A 21133-nucleotide genomic window follows, 5' to 3' on the forward strand; every position below is an offset into this window, starting at 1 on the left:
ATTATTATTTTACAACTATAGTGATCATCGTCATAAAACACAAGTAATATTCAGACGGCTAAGCAAGATGTTTATCTTTATAACGCTAAAGATTTTACGACAAAGGATGTAAACCATTTCTAATGATTTTAACTACCTACATTAAAGTAGACAAAGAACTATAAAACTAAATTAGTTGCTGTAAAAAGGTAAACAAAACAAAAAAGAAGTAATAATAAAAATAATATTATTTACCGGCAATAGGCGGTCCAACAAGATGTCCAATTCCTTGACTCAACAACACCAATCCATATGCCATCGTAAATCGTTCCAGAGCAATCAGCTCCACCAGAATGCTCGGTGTATACGAATACGAACTAGAGAACATCAGCCCAAATATAACTGCGTTGGTTGCCAAGATGTAGAAGCTGTACTCTGATTTAGCGTCCATAATCTGAATCAGGATTGGGAATAACACGATGGACACTCCACAGATGATAAGGCAGAGTGCGTAGGTCTTTGTTACATTGACTTTAGGTAAGTCTCCCATCCAGCCAAGGCCCACCTAGAAAGATTATCCAAGATTAGAAGTAATACAAAAATAAATCACATTTGTTGCAATTAAAGATTGTATGTATAGGCTTTAAAAGATTAATAATAGTCTTCGATGAAAAAAGTAAAAGTCACAATTAGTGGTCTAGTTTTATTCGGATAGTTTAAAAATACTAGCATGGTTTCAGTTTGAAATACTTACAATGCCGATGATAGTGGCAACCCCGAAAACACTCAACATAGCAGAGCCTTGAGTTTCAGTATAACCGTTGAGATGCATGAAGTTGGAAATATAGAAGTAAGGCACGATGAACCAGATGAACAGCACGAGAGTCGATAGATTCATCATCAAGAAATGGAACTCAGTGAACATGTTGAAGTCGAACGTTTTGTAAAGCAGGCTGAGAATACGCCTTCCCCATGTCTGAAATAAGAAATCACATGTTTACTGTCAGAAAAAGATGAAAAGTTGAGTTTACTTATGTTATCTACGTCACTTAGTACGTTAATTACAATAAAAGTAAATTAGAATATTACCTTTTCATAGTGATCATCTTCCATAGACCACATTGAATTTCTATAAATATCAGGACACGAAGATGCTCGAAGTTTATACTTGGCGATGTTCATCATAGCGCCGCGATGCATAATTGAGTTACGATGCACCCTGATGTCCCTCAGATAATGATGATCGGTGGTAATTTGCCTCGACAGCCAGTCCTGACGCTCATTTCTAGGAGTTATTACCGCGGGCTTATTTTCAGGTATTGGTTGGAGAAGTTTCTCTCTAGCCTTTTCTAATTTGGCTTCAAAATCCTTTTTTTCCTTCTTGTTAAGTTTTAATTTCATGGACATTGTGACGGGTTTCCCTTTTGGCACTTCAGGAGATGGTTCCGTAGCGAGATTTTTCTCTGAATTACTTCTCAATGCCAGAAGTGAAGGGTAGTTCTGTAGCACGATATTGTAAAGACGTTTGTTGGCTGTCAAATGCTCTAGTACTTCAGCTGGAACTTTTTCGCTTTGTTTTAAAAATGTCGGGAGATTAATGACCGAATTAACTTTATGTTGCTCAGAAAGTTCGGCATTTCTTTTGGTAGCAGCTTCCAAATTTTCGGCTTGAGCTATGGACGTTACCAAAGTTGTCAAAATATATTCGGGAGTTTCACCACTTTTCATCAAAGATTTCAGCTCCTCGACACCTGGATAAACTGATTCCCCTCCACCAGATTTAGCTGATATAGATACGGAACTAGACGCTCTCTTAGATTTATTTAACTTTCTCTGTTTTTTTTGTTCCAAAATCAACCACTCGGGATCTCTCATTACAGCACCACAAATACACACATTAAGTACTGTGCCAGCCAACATTAGTAATGTGCCTCTCCATCCATAATAGTCTAAGAGAGAGCTGGTGATGGGTGAATAAATGAATGTTCCAAATCCAACCCCACACGATCCCAAACCTACAGCTAAGTTACGACGTTTCTCAAACCAATAAGCTATGGATACTACAGCAGTCACATACAACAAACCCATTCCTAAACCAGCCATCAAGCCATACGTGACGCATAGGACTTCCACTGAGTTACTGAATGCAGCAGCCACAAATCCTATCGTCGATGCAACGCCTCCAACAATTGTCATATATTTACATCCATATCTGTCCACGAGAGCACTCATTATAGGTCCCGCTATTAGAGGTACAGAAATGAACAAACTTCCGATAAGGGAAGTTTTCGCTTCACTGGTTTTAAAGAAAACCACGAACTTTTCGTGCATCAATCCATAAGAGAAAGCAAGCCCGTCAGCTACGGTAGCAATAAGAAAAGATGCCGCCACGACTACCCATCCCCATCCACCATCAGGTATCTGTGGCGCTGACTCCGGAGGTGGTCTGCTCGAGCATATACTGTCAGCATCCCCCAGACCCAAGAATTTGACGCCCTCGTTAGTTGAAGTTGCATCTTCCTCAGTTTTCCCGTCCCTATGATACGATACAGCAAGGTTATTTCCATCGTTATCCGTTTTCATAGAATTCACTGTATTGAGATCGTTTTTAGTTTTGTTTACGTCTCTAACGTCATTGTCTTCTTGAGCAACGTCAATGTATTTAATGTCATTCGTCCTTTGTAGGAGAGGTGACGTAACCTTCTCCTCTTGAGACGGTACTTTTTGTTCATGCTTGATTGGTTTCTCTTTACCTGGTATTCCATTTGCATATGCTCTTTCCGTGTCCATTAGTCTTCGAGCGCGCTCTTAAGTACGAAGCTAAGTACGTACTTGGTTCTGAATATCCTGTTCTCTAACGAACGTAAGGATCACTACCAAAATTGGATTTAAAATCCAAAAATATGTTTGTTTATGTCGAAATAGTCAACTCTCTCGACCAGTGTCTTAATCTGGGATCTCTGGCGGAGTAACGACAGGGCCGTTTCGATATACAAAGTGTGAGGGCGCAGGGATTGTAGGTTGTCGAGTACATCAAGGACCGGCTAGTCCTCGATTTCACACTTTTGAAAAAAACACTTTTTAAATTCTCACACGTTCGACTCTCAAACGTGGGTACTCTTCTTGACATGAAGAATTAAAGTTTTGCTGTCGGCAACATTTCAATACTGCCAGATACAGGATCAATCTGAAACAAAAGAAAATAAATAAGAAAGGGTGATTACTTTTCAAAATTGGCAACCCAATCAATCAGACTAGTCAAAAAACTGGGAAACTGTAATGCACGACCATGATAAAGCCCAACCGAGTATTGTACATCCAAATATTCCGTGACCATATGTACACGGATTATCATCGCGTACATTCCGTGGCTGCGAATTAACACCTTGGACAAAAGCGACACAAGGTGATAAAGCCCATCCAAATATTCCGTGTACACTTCCTCCTATTGGTCGATCGCGCTCGTCGCCTATTGGTTAATTGATCAATCTATTATTTGTGGTTGTGCTACGTTTACACGCAGTAGGAATGTACTCTATTAAGATATAGCGAGAGAAACGGTGTCAAACAGGCTTGTTAGTAACCTCGTTTGTTTTTTTATTCTATTTTTATACGTTTAAATAAATGTACGAACAAACGAAGAGCCGTTAACTTTTATCACAGTATGTTAGTATATCCTAATAAACAGTTTATAAAAAAAAAGTCTGGAGGTTTGAAAGTTGTTTTATCAAAATTTTGTCAGGACTTAAAAGTTTGTGGACAGGAGCCATGCTTACCAGCTGTTCACGTTTACAATAATACATAAACTCAGTCCCGTGCACAATCCTTTGTGGGGTAATTAAATTAGAACCATTTGTTATAAGACAATTTTTGATACAAATCTTAAGTCAGATATGGTTGCCCAATCCGTAAGCTAGGAAAATACCCGAGAAGACAGGCAATTGAAGATATTCTACATTTTTGTATAAATTGACCGGTAGATTAACAAGGATTGGTTATGTAGATAATGGATTGATTAACAAACCATTCCCTCATACTAGACTCTTTTTGTCAGAAAGAACCCAAAATCATAATTGCCCAGTCCATATGACCCAAAGTCAGGAATAACACAATTTCGCTGTCTTTTTTTACAATATGCCAGTGCAGCGAAGACAAGCAACTGAAAATATTCTATATTATTTTTACAAGACTAATAAGGATTTTGTAAGGATTGGTTATGTGATAATAATAGATTGGTTAATAAACCATCACCCGGCATGGGTTAAGTCTTGAAACCTGGCCATATAATACAGGGTGTTAGTGACATCGTAACGAAAAAAAAAATGGAACGCCTATTTTATTGTACTAAAAACGATGGTGGGTGTTTTTCTTGTCGCAAATGTTTAATTAAGATTTTCAATTTTTACTGTGCCGCAATGTAAGTCGAACAACGCGCCACACAGACGCTAAACTTACGCGCGGCTACGTTACGCGTGTGAGATACGATGTTGATATCTAGGTAGGAGTTTTCATTCTCTTGTATTTAGATGCTTAGTAGTGGTTCAACGTTTAAAAATGTTGTTTGTTGAAGTAGAACACCTACTGCCACGATTTTTCACGCACGGTACCTACCTACCAGTTATTAAAACGTTCCTAACTTATTAACAATAAAAACCCTACTCTTGCCTTACCTTAATTGTTATTCCTTCGGATGAAGTACCTAGGTAGGTACCCTAGAACATGTCACGTCACGTAGGTATGCAACATCGCGTTTCCTCCGCGGTAGGTAGGTATCACATGCACTCACAAACACAACACCTTGCTCTTTAATAAACATCAACAATCTTCCATACTTTTGCGCAGTAAATGGTCTATGATTTATCATCATAGTCGACACTACTCATTTACAGAATGAAACAAACACTCACAAACACGAAAAAAATATCCTCGAAAAACATCACGCGATTCGGGTCAAGCTTAGTATTCGACTGAGCGGAAGCGCGCGGCGGCGTTAGCGCAAAGCATCAAAGGCGCCGACTAAGGGCGCCGACGACGCACCGGCCGCGGCCGAGTCGAGCCGACGACTAGAGAGAGAGAGAGAAGTATGTTTATGGTGCAAGTGACAGAGAAAGAAATAGTATCTGTTCGTATGCCTACTTTATTGGCGAGCGTTGCCCTTGACCCGTGCGCCGGCTATTCACCTGCGCATAGCTGAAGTTGTAGATACGTTATTATTATTATTGATGACATTGATAAAATTTAATAATTAGTAATTTTTATTTGTTTATTTTAAATGTGCGTTCTATGCAGCTTAAAACACAATATGGGACTGAAAAAAATCTATTTTTTTTATGAATTTGGCGACAGGAAACTTCACTTGATACCTATCAACTCAAAGAAATACCTAGTATCTGTTCGTAATGCCTACTTTATTGGCGCGCGTTGCCCTTGATCCGTGAGGCTATTCACGTCCGAGTATCCATCAAGACAGATCAAACAAGCCCTAACTCGGAGGTCTTGCGTCCCAGGATCCTTTAATTATGTCTTAGAACCTTCTTGGCCTATGTGGTCCAGTGGTTGAGCGATGGGATGCGGAGGGTCCGGGTTCGTATTCCGGTGGGGACATATCACAAAAATCTGTTTATAAGGCCTTTGGTTGGGACGTTACAGGCTGATCACCTGATTGTCCGAAAGTAAAATGATCCGTGCTTCGGAAGGTACGTTAAGTCGTTGCTCCCGTCTACTAGGTACTTATGTAAGCACGTAGCCGTTACATGAATATTGTACACAGAACAGGATAGGTTTAATTAGTTCTTTACTGATGATTTAACAATGAGATTTAAAACTACGAATAACTTAGTACTTAGTACCTCGGTACGGTACCAACATGTAACAAGAAAAATAAGATCACTCCACTCGGACAATTTTTTTCTTTGAACATGCCGACATTGCCTACGCGGCGGAGTTGCCGAACTATCGATAGGTAGATTATCAATTGTTGAACTTGAAAATTGTCTAAACTATCGAAAGTAGTGATAGTACATTTAGATCGATACTAGCGATAGTACCGATAGGTCTTGCTTTGTAACAATAATGGGTATTGATCTAAAAGATTTATTTATTTTCGATTTTTGTGTAGCGAGGTTTTGCGTAGGTACTTACATACTAAGTTGGTGGATGGTTGACATAGTAGGTAACTAATTACCTAATCTGTGGTGGTTGTGTTAGTTGGTTGTTAGTTATTCTAATGACAACAAAGAATACAATTATTTACTGTTTCAACTGTTTTAGGTAGATAATGGCCCTGATTCCTATGAGTAAATGAATGAATAACCCGGTCGAATCAAAAAGGTATCTCGCTGGTAACTTAATTCTGTCGGTTGTTTTAGATTTCTGCTTAAAATAGACGTGTATTCCATAAATTTTATGCCTGTTGATTATCCGTCCATTTAAGAATAAGAATAAAATAAATTTATAATTTACGATAGACAGAGAAAGAAATAGGATCGGTTCGTAGTGCCTACTTTGTAGGCCGCGCCGCCGCCGCGCCGCCGGCGTGCGGCGCGGGGCGCGCGGAGCGGGGCGTGCGGAGCGGGGCGCGCGGCTCGGTGCGTGTGGCCGTTGACCCGTTCGAGCAGCTGTTGTCTCCATTACATCGAAAATTTTCGATAATTTGTCATTATTGTTTTTTTTATTGAAATTTGGGTTCTATGCAGCTAAAAGCACAATATGGAATTGAAAATAATTAAAAACAAAACTCAAAATTTCATGAATTTTGCGACGGAAAATTCCACTAGATATTAACTCAGAATCATGGTCTGAATCATCCCTTTCAGTATTCGTTACGATGTCACTAACACCCGGTATAATAAAAAATAAAATGAAAGTCCAGTCATTTCAGTAGGTAATTAAATTTACGCATTGGAAACAGTTTATTTTAATATTTTATAATTACTTTTATAAGAGCATATTTATATATTTATACCACAGACCAAGTAGAGATGCTACGCACTAGACGGTAATGTTCCATAGTAAAAAAATTGCTCTGTGGAAACTGCTCTTATAGAACATGACAGCTCTTTTTTTAAATTGAATTATATGTCTTGGAAGTTAGTAGCTTTGGTTGGTAGCAATTTTAGCCTTTTTCAGCCTAAATCGCCTCCCCTTTTCACCCTATAAAATTTATTTATTTTCAATTGGAAGGGGAATTTGAGTATGATGAGTAGTGCTATTTATTATTTTATTATGGGCAATTATTTTGATGTTGTTTCACTTTCCATATTTATCTACAGATAGAACACAAAAAAAAAATAATTCCCTCAACAGAATGGACTAGGTATGGGTGTGGCGTTGTAGGCTGTTTATTTGTTTCTGTCAATTTAGAGCTGTTGTGAGGTTATTATTTTTTTTTTTTATTTTGTGTTTCTTATTTCAGATGCACCCATTTACTCCATTCCTCGACGCCCTAGATATAGAAAGCGGGTGATTGTCACGAAAAAAATCTGACATCAATTTGTGCAAGAATTTACTCTGATTACATGAGATCCAAAAAACAATCCATTAAAAAATAATATAATAAATAGCACTACTCATCATATTCAAATTCCCCTTCCAATTGAAAATAAATAAATTTTATAGGGTGAAAAGGGGAGGCGATTTAGGCTGAAAAAGGCTAAAATTGCTACAAAGCTACTATTTTTTTATTTTGGTTTTCCCCGAAGGGTAAGGCAAAGGGAACTATGCCCATACAGCCATGTCAAATTGAAAAATAGATTAATGAAATGATGAAAAGTGATGATGATGAAACCTAAGCCCCCACCCTCGGAGTAGACTCCTACTCCGAACCCCAAACGAATTAACTCAAAAGTCCGCATAAACTAATTAAAGAAACAAAAAAAAAGTCCGAATTAAAGAAACGAATTAAATAAACGAATTAATAAGTAATGAAGCGGCTTGTTGGAACGAAGCGAAAATAGGTAGGTACACTTCGTTTATTAAATATTCAGATATAATAACACTATCGCCAATGTTTTCCGACTAACTTAATGCGACCATTAAACACCATTTCGTATTAATTATTTAGATTATTCAATGAAGAAAGCAGCCGTACCGTTTCCGTTCCCGCCAAAAAGCCATATAATGTGGTCGGTTTCAACAAATAAAGCTGAGGGCACTATTGGGCCTATATTTTGTCCTTGTCTAACATTATGATAATAAAAAATTGCCTAATGTAGCTACACGGTTAACTAATTAAAACGACGCATAGCAATGGAGTTTTGTGTCTATGATACTGACCCCTGATTGGCTGATAGAATAGGTGGCCGCCATCTTGGCTTCCAATTATTTGGATGTACATTACACGGATGGGCAATCCGTGTACGGACTGATAATTCGCAGCCAATATTTCCCGACCATGGATTGTACACGCACGTATTCCGTGTACATTGTTATGTACACGGATTATCAGGTCGTACATTACGTGGATGTACATTAACCCAAAGCATTAACCGGACTCGGGAATCTGAAACAGCATACCTAATATGTATAAAATATCGTTTATTTGTGGTTTGGTTATTGGCATTACTTAATATTATTATTACTTGTAATAGGTAATAAGTATTTTTATAATCGGATATCATTTTTGGCGCGAATTTACGGACCGGCGCGGCGCGCCCTTCCAACCAGCTGTGATTTGTGAGAAACATTAACCTCCTCCTAGTAAATTAATAACTTGGTGACCAAACATTAACCTAGATTAGACATTGCCTTTTATTACATCACAGGTAAGTGGCTATAGGGGGTGGATTTCAGAGCACCGGAAAATATAATATGTTTTGCAAATATCCAGTTAGAACTAGGTATAAAGTAAGTTAGCGGTCTATTTCAACGGCCGATTGGTCCGATGGTTGACCGTTAGGCTCACGATCTGGAGGTCCCGGGTTCAAATCCCGGTGGGGAAATATCACAAAAATTACTTTGTGATCCCTAGTTTGGTAAGGAGTAAGGACATTACCTGATTGTCCGAAAATAAGATGACCCGTGCTTCAGAAGGCACATTAAGCCGTTGGTCCTGGTTACTGTCAGGGGCAATGTCAGGGGCCTTTGGCTAGACGAATTTATTAAATCAGAAGGAACGCTACAGTGAAAGAAAGGAAGGGGAAGACCAAGAAGAGCTTACATGGAACAGATCAAAGAGAAGGTGAACGTCGTGTCTTATAAGGAAGTGAAGGAATTGGCCTTTGATAGACAAGAATGTATTTACGTATGTACGTAAGTAGGTATGTGTGTGAATATGTATGTGTATATATATATATGTATATTATATGTCGAGATTTTTATACATATATCTCATTCCTTTCTTTTTTCTAGCTGTGACTAAATACCCCTAAGATCCCAAATTCCTGTTATCACAGTTACTCTATTTAGTGTATAAAGTAAATGAGATGGGATCCCTGGATGGGTTACTAAGACAGTTTGGTTCTGCAGTTTCTACTCTCAACAAAAATTTCAAAAGTGGATAACTATTTTGGCGTATATATTGTAAAATTATAACTTAAAATATTTATGTAAAACTAGCTGTTGTTATTCCGAATAAATAAAAATAAAATAAGAATGGAGAATGCTACACCGACAAGAGCGTGGCTCTTAAATTAGTGGTGATAAGTTGCAACATAATTATGTATCTACCTATGGGAACATAGTACTTAGGTACCAGTCCGTCATTTACACGTCTAACCAAACGCATTATTAGCGTCAAATGGAAATAGGACAATCGTGTCATCAAACTAGTTACGACTAATAGGTAAACTAGACACGAGGTCTGCTCTCGGCTGGATCCGGTGAAAACCTGATATATTCGGTTTGCATGGCGATAACATCGGTTCATGATACAATACATGTGATACAAACATAGGTACAGGTATGCAACTCATTGATGGTGATAATATAGGTTGGTAAGTAAGTGAGTGACTATAGTTTTCGCGAGCACGGGAAAGTGTTATTGAATGAACCATAAAAATACTTTTATGTTTAGACTTTTACCTAGGTACCTACCTACCTCTTTTTTATTGCGTGATTTGTACTGTATCTACGGTATTGTCATGAACGAGCATTTATTAATATGGATACCACATTTTACACACACTTGTACACTTTAGTACCTACCATAATTATTATTCATCATATTATAGGACCATTAAACCCAGCCCCGCCCAGCCTAGCCCAGTTGGTAGAATACCTGTAACTTTGAGGTCGCAGTTTCGAATTCAGCACAGGCCTTAACCAGTGATTGTCGAATTTGTTGACGAATTCATGTTTGGATCATAAATGATAATCACGTGCTCAGCGGTGAAGGAAAACATCGTGAGGAAACCGACATTCCCGAAAAATGCATTTCGGAAGTATGTCACCTAAAACGGCCAAGCCACATATTTTGCCGAACGTGTAGAGTTTGTGAACTTAGAGTTTGTATAATTAGGACGTGTAGAGTTAGAAACTTGGCGCTACATGAGATCTGATGACTTTTTGACATTGTGATCGATATGATCTCGTCTTAGCAACATTTTACATGAATTTTTTTTGGGATAATAATATCTCAAGAACTAACTTACTTACAAATAAGAGTGTTTATGGAAATTATAGAGTAACCGTAATTCATTTCAACGAACAAGTCAAGCATCTATGAGACTGATTACTAAAGTGACGATAGATATGTCCTGCATACCGGACACAGCTACCTACTTACTTATTAGCAGATAGCAACTGGGCACCCTCAGGCCTGTTGTCTTAAATTTTGTACCGGGTGAGAGCCCTACAGCGCTCTCAATTTATCCGGCCAAGTAATTAATACCATTTGCGGCAAATCTACAATAAGTCACGTCAAAAAAATAAAAAAAAATGTTTAAGCAATATCATTCGCATCGCGCAAAAAATATCCTAAGATCTTTTCTCGTTTTGCAAATATCCAGTTAGATATTATGTATAAAATACACAGTACTTACCTATTTACCAAAAACTCTCTAGTAAATACCGAGAATCAAATTGTCATTCAATAAGGTGTGGCTGACGTTTCAACTTCGAGCAAATCAATGACTTTAGCCATTACGCCCTTTGCCCATTCAAAAAACGAATTTCTTTTTCTTTCGCTTTCAGTATTTTCTGTTCACAAGCACGGAAACAAGTTTTACATTTATAGTGATGATGTATTTTTGAAGAGATTGCTACTTAGCAATAAGGCCGCCTATTGTACTCACGCCTATTTTCTACCGGATTAAGTAGAGACTATTGTACTTTTTCTGTTTCTCTGTTGTTTTGTATTTTGTATTTCCTGTGTGTGCAATAAAGTACTATTTATAGGTATGTTATTGTTATGTTATGATGTACCTAAACATGAAACATAAACTTCTGGAAACTGTGGAAACGTGACTAATATTTTATTAGGTAACTCACGTCTATTTCCTGGCGGGGTAAGCAGAGCTGATGGATTTCCATTCGCTCCGATATTGAGTTTAATTCTCTCAATTCTTCGTTTCAACACGTGTCCCGGTTATAACTGAACAGTTTTCCGGACAGTAATTAATACTATTTGCGGCAAATCTACAATAAGTCACGTTTAGAAAAAAATGTGAACCGCTTTTTACCTTTTTTAGGCACCTACTAACGTTCCCTATTAATGTACCTCATTTTTTTTCCTTCCATAGGTCTCAAACTATCTCCATAATAAATTTCATCTAAATCGATTCAGTGATTTAAATCGTTTAAGCAGCGTGAAAAGGTAACAGAGTTACTTCTGCATTTATAATAGGTATTGGATCTATACCGATACTATTATTCTATTCAATACTAGCAATAAAAAGGTTACAATTTACATACAACATTACATACGAACGTTACAATGTTATGTATTACACTGTCTGGTTAGTTACCTACCTACAGTTATGTTTAGCTTTTTCAATCACCATTCAGTCAATAACAATATTTATCAGCAATTCGTCATAGCGCCATTATTAGGTACTTATTAGCTACTAATAAGGTCTCTCGACCAAGTGACCGATATTCACGGTAGAAAATTAATCCTGCTTGATTAGTTTTTCGAGAGATTAGGACACAGGTTTTCAATTATAGGTAGATACTTTTATACCCTTTGGTTGCCTTTGGTTTTGGTTTCATATGAGACCATTAACCCGGCCCCAAGGGGGACAGTCATCTTCTCTACCCTCCACTGGGGCAATTCCTGTTCGGCGCGTCCTTGACGTGGGGGTGGGCGCCTCTTACTTCAGTAGGCCGGAGATACACGGGGTATAACGTAGAACCCTTGCTCAGGGATACGGGTGAAGATATCAACGGTTGCAGAGGTGGATATAAGTATTAAGTTAAGCATTAGATATTGTCGTATTGTAAGATAGCATATGCAATACATAATATAACATGAGTTCACGACTATATTTCTATTGGGGTAGTCAGAGGTAGGTATATTCATCGGAAGCTTTCTCTTAGACAAACGTGGTGGTGGGCCGTATCGCCATCATGGTCGACCCAACTGTGTTAGTGAAAACTGTCATCATCATCACCAGCCCATTAACGTCCCCACTGCTGGGGCACGGGCCTTCCCTATGGATGGATAGGGAGATCGGGCCTTAAACCACAACGCGGGCCCAGTGCGGATTGGTGGTTAGTAACGACTGCTAATGCAGCCGGGAGCAACGGCTTAACGTGCCTTCCAAAGCACGAAGGAGCTCGAGATGAAAACTTTTTTGTTTGTGGTCACTATGACCGGCCTTTGCGAAAGTTGCTTAACTTCAACAATCGCAGACTGAGCTCCTCGGTGAAGTAAAAATTGATAAATTAACTCATTGGTGCTAGTCTAAGAAAGTGCACGTAAGTAAATATCAGTTTTAGAGCTATTAGTCATGTTTATTTATACTGCAGTAACTCTTCATTTACGTAAGGTGTTTGGGAAACTGGACGCCTCTGGCTATAGTCCAGAATCCAACTAAAACTGTCTACTCAGGTCCCGTGACGGAAATGTGGATATCAAAATAATGAGCTGTAAAAACGGATCGTTTTGACCGAAATTGTCAAAAACAAAATTATAATGAATTATATAACACAAGAAAATTAATTCAATAGTTAGTAATTCAAGAAGTTATATATTCTTCTATCGTGTGGGTTGTGAGATGGAGTAGCAACCTCATCAACCCTGGTGTCAGGGTTACTATTGAGTCGCCAAAGGCCCCTGACATGGCTCATGTAACGACTAATTAGTTAAATCACTAAGTAGTAACCGGGACCAACGGCTTAACGGCTTTCTATTAATTATAATATAATTAGTTATTGATAATAATGGCGACATTTTGTCACGTTTTCTATGACGTCACTGTGTCATACAAAATCCATAGTAATTTCGTGTTTTGACGTTTAGTAAAAACTTACTGATTTGATTTGTTGGTTAACCTTTTATGTACAAAGTGTGTACCTAAGTTTCAAAATCTATGTTGTTGATTATCATAAATACAACAGCTCTAAAAATATACATAAACAGCCTATATACGTCCCCCTGCTGGGCAAAGGCTTCCTCTCCATCTCAAGGGGAATGGAGCATACAAAAAAATACTCTAAAGGGCATTCCTGCCAATACAGCCACGGAGAGTTAGTTGCCAAATAGGGAGGTAAATAAGGTAAGGAAAAAAGTGAAGTAGGCGACTCTACCGTACATGATCAGTAACCTCAACCTTAGTGGCAACCTCTTTACATTGGTAATACCCATGAGTAGTATGATGATAGAGATTTATTTTTAACTTGCAATATTATGTGAATATACACACATAAGGACACGCCACAGTGTAGGCTAGTTTCTAACTAGTTTTTTTTTTTTTGACGTGACTTATTGTAGATTTGCCGCAGATGGCATTAACTACTTGGCCGGACAAATGGGGAGCGCTGAAGGCTCTCACCCGGATTCCAACTAGTCAAATCAGTTACTTTTTACTAAACGTGTGTACTATGGAATTTGTATGAAAAGCATACTGTGACGTCATAGAAAAGCGTGATAAAATGTCTGACTCATTATTACGGTTTTCTTGATTAAAATTCATAAATTTTAATAAGTAAAATAGAATAAGAAAATGATTTCGTTACTTTTTAGATCTGTCTTTATTTAGTAATAAGAATTTCATAATTTATCTTGAACCTAGTACAGTCATGAGCAATATCAAGTACCCACTTTAGAACCCTGTCGCACTATCATATTTGACGTTTAATGCGACTTACGGTTTAATTTGTCAAAAAAGGTTATGTGACATGGTATCAATTTGACACCCGTACACGACCCAATTCCGCTAACTATGGTAAACGATCCTGACACTCTACACTCACTTCCTCCACTCTCATCAAAGACTTCATGAATGTTCGCCAGTTTGGAGTTAAAAGTGTAATTATAATATAATTTTTAAAATGAGCTTATTAACAAATAATAATAATGTGACAATAATAATAATGTGTAATATGGACGTTATCTGAAATAAATAACTTTTATATTTATTTATTTTTATTATCTTTTCTATTTTGTGCCTACTTATTCAATGTCAAATTTATTGCATGCCTGCATGACAATGGTGAAGTGTTTGAATTTTCTGTATTTTATTTAAAACCGTTATACGTATACCACATTTGATGCAAATAAATTATTCTGATTTTCATTGCGAAGGCCAACCGATGACGGTCTTAAGGGATGTATTGACACAGACAGGCATCCACGGCTGTTATTTTTGACCATTGAATAAAGAATAATACCTACTGCATTTACAGAATGGACACTCTTCTCCCCGCACCAATTTGTCTCGGTGGATTTACCTCACCCCCGCGCCCCAGTCTCACTTTAGTTTACGCTTTTTACCTGATCTGTGCGTTAGTCTAGTACTCTACTTAGTCATAAGCTGTTAAAGAGTAAGGGAGCGCGCTCAAACTATCTGTCTTGCTCGAACTTACGCGGTAATTTGTTTAACTCTGCTCACCCCTATAGAGATGCGGGCGTGATAATATGTACGTATTGTGTGTGTTTGAAGTACAGTAACATTCCAACAATACGTGGACATGCGCCGCCATTGTTCCGTGCAGCGGATGTGAGGTGCGCACACGCCGCAATTCATTTACATAACATTGTCTTTGCACGGCTTCCTTGTAATACGTACTGAAGTAAACTGGTTTACTTACTGCATTTTTTTATGTTTGGTCAATAACGCAAACTGTAATAGTCTGTAATATTCCAAGTAGCATAGTCATCGAAAGAGTATCCGCCTTACCAATAAAAACAAACGATAAACGTGTATCTAAATACACATATTATAACATAACATAAACAGCCTATATACGTCCCACTGCTGGGCACAGGCCTCCCCTCAATCAACCGGAGGGGGTATGGAGCATACTCCACCACGCTGCTCCACTGCGGGTTGGTAGCGGTGTTTTTACGGCTAATAGCCGGGACCAACGGCTTAACGTGCCTTCCGAAGCACGGAATCATCTTACTTTTTTCGGACAATCAGGTGATTCAAGCCTGAAAAGTCCTTACCAAACAAAGGACAGTCTCACAAAGTGATTTCGACAATGTCCCCATCGGGAATCGAACCCGGACCTCCAGATCGTGAGCCTAACGCTCTAACCACTAGACCACGGAGGCTGTTAAGTATCTAAGTCATCATCACCAGCCCATTAACGTCCCCACTGCTGGGGCACGGGCCTTCCCTATGGATGGATAGGGAGATCGGGCCTTAAACCACCACGCGGGCCCAGTGCGGATTGGTGGTTATTAACGACTGCTAATGCAGCCGGGACCAACGGCTTAACGTGCCTTCCGAAGCACGGAGGAGCCCGAGATGAAAACTTTTTTTTTTTTTGTGGTCACCCATCCTGTGACCGGCCTTTGCGAAAGTTGCTTAACTTCAACAATCGCAGACCGAGCGCGTTTACCGCTGCGCCACCGAGCTCCTCAAGTATCTAAGTACTTTTTATTTATTTATTGGGCACACCAACAGTACAAACACACAACAAGTACTTGACAACCAAGCAAAGACCGATCGAATTGCTTGATAGATAAGTACTTAATTGGATAAAATATTGCTTTGCTGTCAAATATTTAATTTATAAACACGATAATAGCTTGTTTATTTGTTATTAGTAATGCGTTAGGTAAATAGGCCTACGTCTATTTCCCACAGGGGTAAGCAGCCACAGCGGAATTTCATTTGCTTCGACACACTTCTCTTGCTTTCTCCACATTCATCGACCGTTTCATACACGCGCACCGGTTCAGAGTAGATCGTATTAAACCTTCTCAAGGATATCCCCAATTTCGAATACCTACCTATGTATTTCTAGGTCTTCCTCTACCAGCCCTACCAATTACCTTCGACTGATAAAACAAAGTGTCTGAATCAACCTGTGTACCATTTTTCACCTAAATCTGTTTTGTTTATGAGTGAAATGGAAACTTTGGCATCCTTGCAATAAAAAAAATAATAATAAAAGATAAATGTTTGAAAAGAGTGTTAGTAACAATACCCTTAAAACTATGTTAGTAATTATTATTATTTTCTTCTATCCTGTGGGTTACTTCATCAACCCTGGTATTATTATACTAGGTAGGTAAAAAATACAGGGTGTAAGTGATATCGTAACGAATACTCAGGGGGATGATTCAGACCATGATTCTGAGTTAATATCATGTGGAATATTTCGTCGCAAAATTCATGTTTTTTTTTAGTTTTTTAAAATTATTTTCAATTCTATACTTTTGCGATGGAAAATTCCACTTGTATACAAGATAAATATTTAGGTGTTTAGGTATATTTAGGTAGGTAATAAATATTGTTTCATTTATAGTGGCTGCTTATGTAACATATACATCGATACTGGTCCTCGGCGTAATAGAGGCGGCCAATCAGCTCGCGACAACAAACACTTCAAAACCCCGATACCGACCCCGCCGGTGTGGTCGGCGATATTCCTCATTCAGCGCTTATCGCTATCGGCTTACTATCGGTCGATTCATTCTTTCAAATCAAATCAAATCGAGGTTCGCGCCGAACTGGATTTCCTTAGGGCTGTTGTCTTTAATTTTGTACCGGGTACAATATATCTCCCTATCCATCCATAGGGAAGGCCCGTGCCCCAGCAGTGGGGACGTTAATGGGCTGATGATGATGATGTTGATGTACAATAAATCAAGTGCCCTGCGCATAGTATTTCAAACGTCTAATTCATTCAATCCCGCTCTAAAAGTCATTGTTAACAAAAGTCCTTTGTGTCTCCTAATCACATTACTGGTGAAGCTATAAAACTGTCAATGTCAATGACCATTGTAAAAAAACCTAACAAGTTAAAGGAAGTCGATAATCAGTGGATGGAAACATCATTATAGTACTCCTCATTCCTTTCATGTCTGCCAGTCATCATCTCAGTACTCACACCTTTCACACACAGGCTATGTGTGTGAAAGGTCTTTACACAATCCATGCACACTTTCTTGGGTTTCCTACCCCTACATCCATCCATATTCATACTCACAACTTTCCTCGTTATATGCCTTTCATAGCCCGGTTAATGGCAGTAGGATCTAGCCATAGAGGCAGCCAATCAGCTCGCGACACCAAACACTTCAGGTCCCCGATACCGACCCCGCCGGCGTGGTCGACGATTTCCCTCATTCAGCGCTTATCGCTATCGACCCACTAGGGTCGATTAATTCTTTCAAATATTTTTCCTCTCAGACGACGCCCTGAGCCGAGGTTCGCGCCCAACTGGGCACCCTCAGGCCTGTTGTCTTAAACGTTGTACCGGGTGAGAGCCTTCAGCGCTCCCCATTTGTCCGGCCAAGTAGTTAATGCCATCTGCGGCAAATCTACAATAAGTCACGTCAAAAAAAAAAAAAGTCAGTAGGCTCGCCCCGTATTACATGGGCTTAAACATAGCCACATCCATAAAAACTTCATACAAAACACCTCGTTTTACACAGACACTACACATTGGCGTAATTTTACACGCGCCATATGATTGAAGACTCAGCTCAGCCGCTGGTGGGGAGTAGAGAGTTACCGTTCTGTACGTAGTATTCAATGACATAGCTGGCGAGTGGGTGGGTGTATACATCTCTGAATACCCCTTTTGGTATACAGGCGTGATACTACGTATGCTACGCATATAAATATGTGTATAGGTACCACTCTGACGCAATCATGAGTAAGTACATCATAATTATTTACCAACTGAAACTCAGTTTATTTTCTTACTAGTGACCCGCCCCGGCTTCACTCGGGAGCAATGCTGAGGAAAAAATGAAATTATTTACGACATCACATTAAAAACCTCAAAAATAACAGTATTTCTCCACTATTTAATAGATGGTATTACACATATAAACCTTCCTCTTGAATCACTCTATCCATTAATAAAAACCGCATCAAAATCCGTTGCGTAGTTTTAAAGATTTAAGCGTACTTAGGGACATAGGGACAGAAAAAGCGACTTTGTTTTATAATACTATGTAGTGATTAGATATTCTGTATTGTAGATTAGTCGTAAATGACATTAATTACTTGGACGGAGTGTTTATCTCTAAAGTAGCTAGTAAGTATGTACTTTATTACTCGTAATATCAGACATAAGATGTAAGTAGATACGTCTCTACCGAGCACTCTCCTCAATTGATTCTCAGGTTAATCAGTCTACTTCTTTTATCCACTTGGTATTGTAAAGTCACGTGGCAACAGACTACAAAGGAGGTCAATGAAATGTATAGGTACTTAAATAAATTGTACTCTTTGTAATTACTTTTAATAAAAATACCTATTATTAGTGTGTTTCTGTGCGGGAGCCGTGGTAGTTTCCAACAGGGAAGAACGCTTAACTCTCAACTCAATTCTCAATTTCATTTCATTTCAATTATTTATTGCATTTTTTTTTCTCTCTGTGAGGTCGCAGGGTCGCATCCCACGGGCCTAAACCAATGATTTTCGAATCTTTTAATAAAAATACCTATTATAAGTGTCTTCAGGCTGATCACCTGATTGTCCAAAAAGTTAAAAGATCCGTGCTTCGTTTCGATAACACAGTCGGCATTCGTGCTCCAGTGGTTGAGCGTTGTGTCCGTTGGTCCCGGGTTCGAATCCCGGTGGGGACATATCACAAAAATCACTTTGTGATCCCTAGTTTGGTTAGGACATTACAGGCTGATCACCTGATTGTCCAAAAAGTTAAAAGATCCGTGCTTCGGAACGCGCACATTAAGCCGTTGGTCCCGGTTATTATTTACTGATGTAAGTAGGTACGTAGTCGTTACATGAGTCATATCAGGGGCCTATGGCGGCTCAATAATGACCCTGAACCACAATCCACACGATAGAAGAAGAAGAAGAGAAGAAGATAAGTGTGTTTCTGTGTCACAACCGTGGTAGTTTCCAACATGAAAGAACGCTTAACTCTCTGTGAGGTCGCAGGTTCGCAGCTCAACACGGGCCTAAACCAATGATTTTCAAGTCCATGTTTGGATCAGAAATAATGATCACGTGCTCAGCGGCGAAAGAAAACCCACATTCCCGAGAAATGCGCTTCGTGAGATATACGAGATATGTCAGCTAACCTGTACTCTAAGGAAGTGGAAAGTCTAGACAGGCAATCGCTTCTGTAATAAAACCAGAACTATCAATTCTTCAGGTTAGGTAAGCGAACCTTGGGAAAAATAGGACAACGCTAAGGAGACAATGATAAGTATGGTTCTGTAAGTATAGCTACAGGTACATTACTCTTAGAGGAAGATAAGACAGCTCGTGTTGCTGGTGTGATAAAAGGTTTATGGCTAATAACGCGGTGGCCGCCTGACCTTGAGTACCATCATCATCATTACTATGTGCAGTAGGTACATAATAGGCGGCAACGCGTCACTTAGGCGATTCTCACACTGCCCCGCATGATGCAGCGTAGCGCGTGGATGCGTGTTCTTCCGTTGCTTGTAAGTATCTCCGTTTTTATAGAAAACACGCACAGTCTAACACACAGAAAATGCATCCACGCGCGTTCATGCGGATCACGCGCATACAAGCGGAGAAACATGCACCCCCGCGCGTAGGTGCGGGGCGAGACGCAAGGTATGGCACACTGAATCCCGCAGTGCCGCGCGTGATTTTGGAACGGCTTTGAATGATATGAGAGCCGCCGTGCGTTAATCTACAAAACGCCCCTACGCGCATGAGTGCGTAAAAATCCCGCACGATGATGCAGATCTGCACTCCCGCAGGCACGCGGGTAGGTTCGTCGACACGCAACATGCAGCATGATGCGGGGCAGTGTGAGAATCGCCTTATAATTCCATTCATAAAAACATAAATCCGAGATAGCCCTGTTCGGAGACTTGAGAATGCGTGACTTATATCATAGTGTCCCGGGTTCGAACCCGGTTCGGGCTCGAAATTCGTCTTCATGAGTTCAAGTTCATGTTTCCGTGCTACAGAATGCACGCCAATTCGTTGGTCCCGCGTCATATATATATTTTTGGGGAACGTCACCTGGATAGTCTCTCATTCTTTCAGTAGGTAACGGTCACTTGACTGATACAAAAATACACCAAGTCAGGCGCCATGCGCCAGCGCAGCCGTCTGTAGTCAAGGACGACGAACGGACACAGAACAAGTCAAACGAATACAAAATCAGTTTTTTGTTTGTCTATTGTCGATAGCATGTTTATCAGTTAGAAATAGTCTTAAAATATAATAGATGAGAATTTGGATACTCTCAGCCGGCGTGCGTGTACGAAACGATTGATTAATGTTGAGGAAGCAAGAGAAGTAGCACCTATGTAAAACTGTGACTTGCAATAAATGGTTATGATTATGATTATGAAGTGTATCGGTATCGAAGTAGCTCGCCCTGAGCCGAGGTTCGCGCCCCCCTGGGCGCCCTACGACCTGTTGTCTTAAATTTTGTACCGGGTGAGAGCCCTCAGGCCCTTACTGGGACGACCAAGGGTCATAGGGGGGGGTGTACTTGATAACAATTGGGCGAGAAGTACCGTTCTATACTTTGCGTAAAGTTTTATTCTTTATTCTATAAGTACCATTAGTCTGAGTTCAGTACCGATGAATTCGAAGGACGTAATACACGATCCCGACGACCCGATTACTCTAGC

At 39.4% G+C, this 21133-nt stretch overlaps 1 protein-coding gene across 1 annotated transcript in view; it reads right to left on the reverse strand.

Moving 5' to 3' along the window:
• The window catches only part of LOC126369208 (monocarboxylate transporter 3-like), a 58013-nt gene that overhangs the window by 1608 nt on the left and 35272 nt on the right, over positions 1-21133 (reverse strand). Inside the window, exons 2-4 of the mRNA XM_050013514.1 lie at positions 1069-3166; positions 734-955; positions 235-544 (exon numbers count right to left, since the gene is read on the reverse strand). Of these exons, the coding sequence (XP_049869471.1) occupies positions 235-544; positions 734-955; positions 1069-2769 (2233 nt within the window). The 5' untranslated portion in view covers positions 2770-3166. The remainder of the gene's footprint in view (positions 1-234; positions 545-733; positions 956-1068; positions 3167-21133) is intronic.

Source organism: Pectinophora gossypiella, chromosome 8, assembly GCF_024362695.1.
Source record: "Pectinophora gossypiella chromosome 8, ilPecGoss1.1, whole genome shotgun sequence".
NCBI lineage: Eukaryota > Metazoa > Arthropoda > Insecta > Lepidoptera > Gelechiidae > Pectinophora > Pectinophora gossypiella.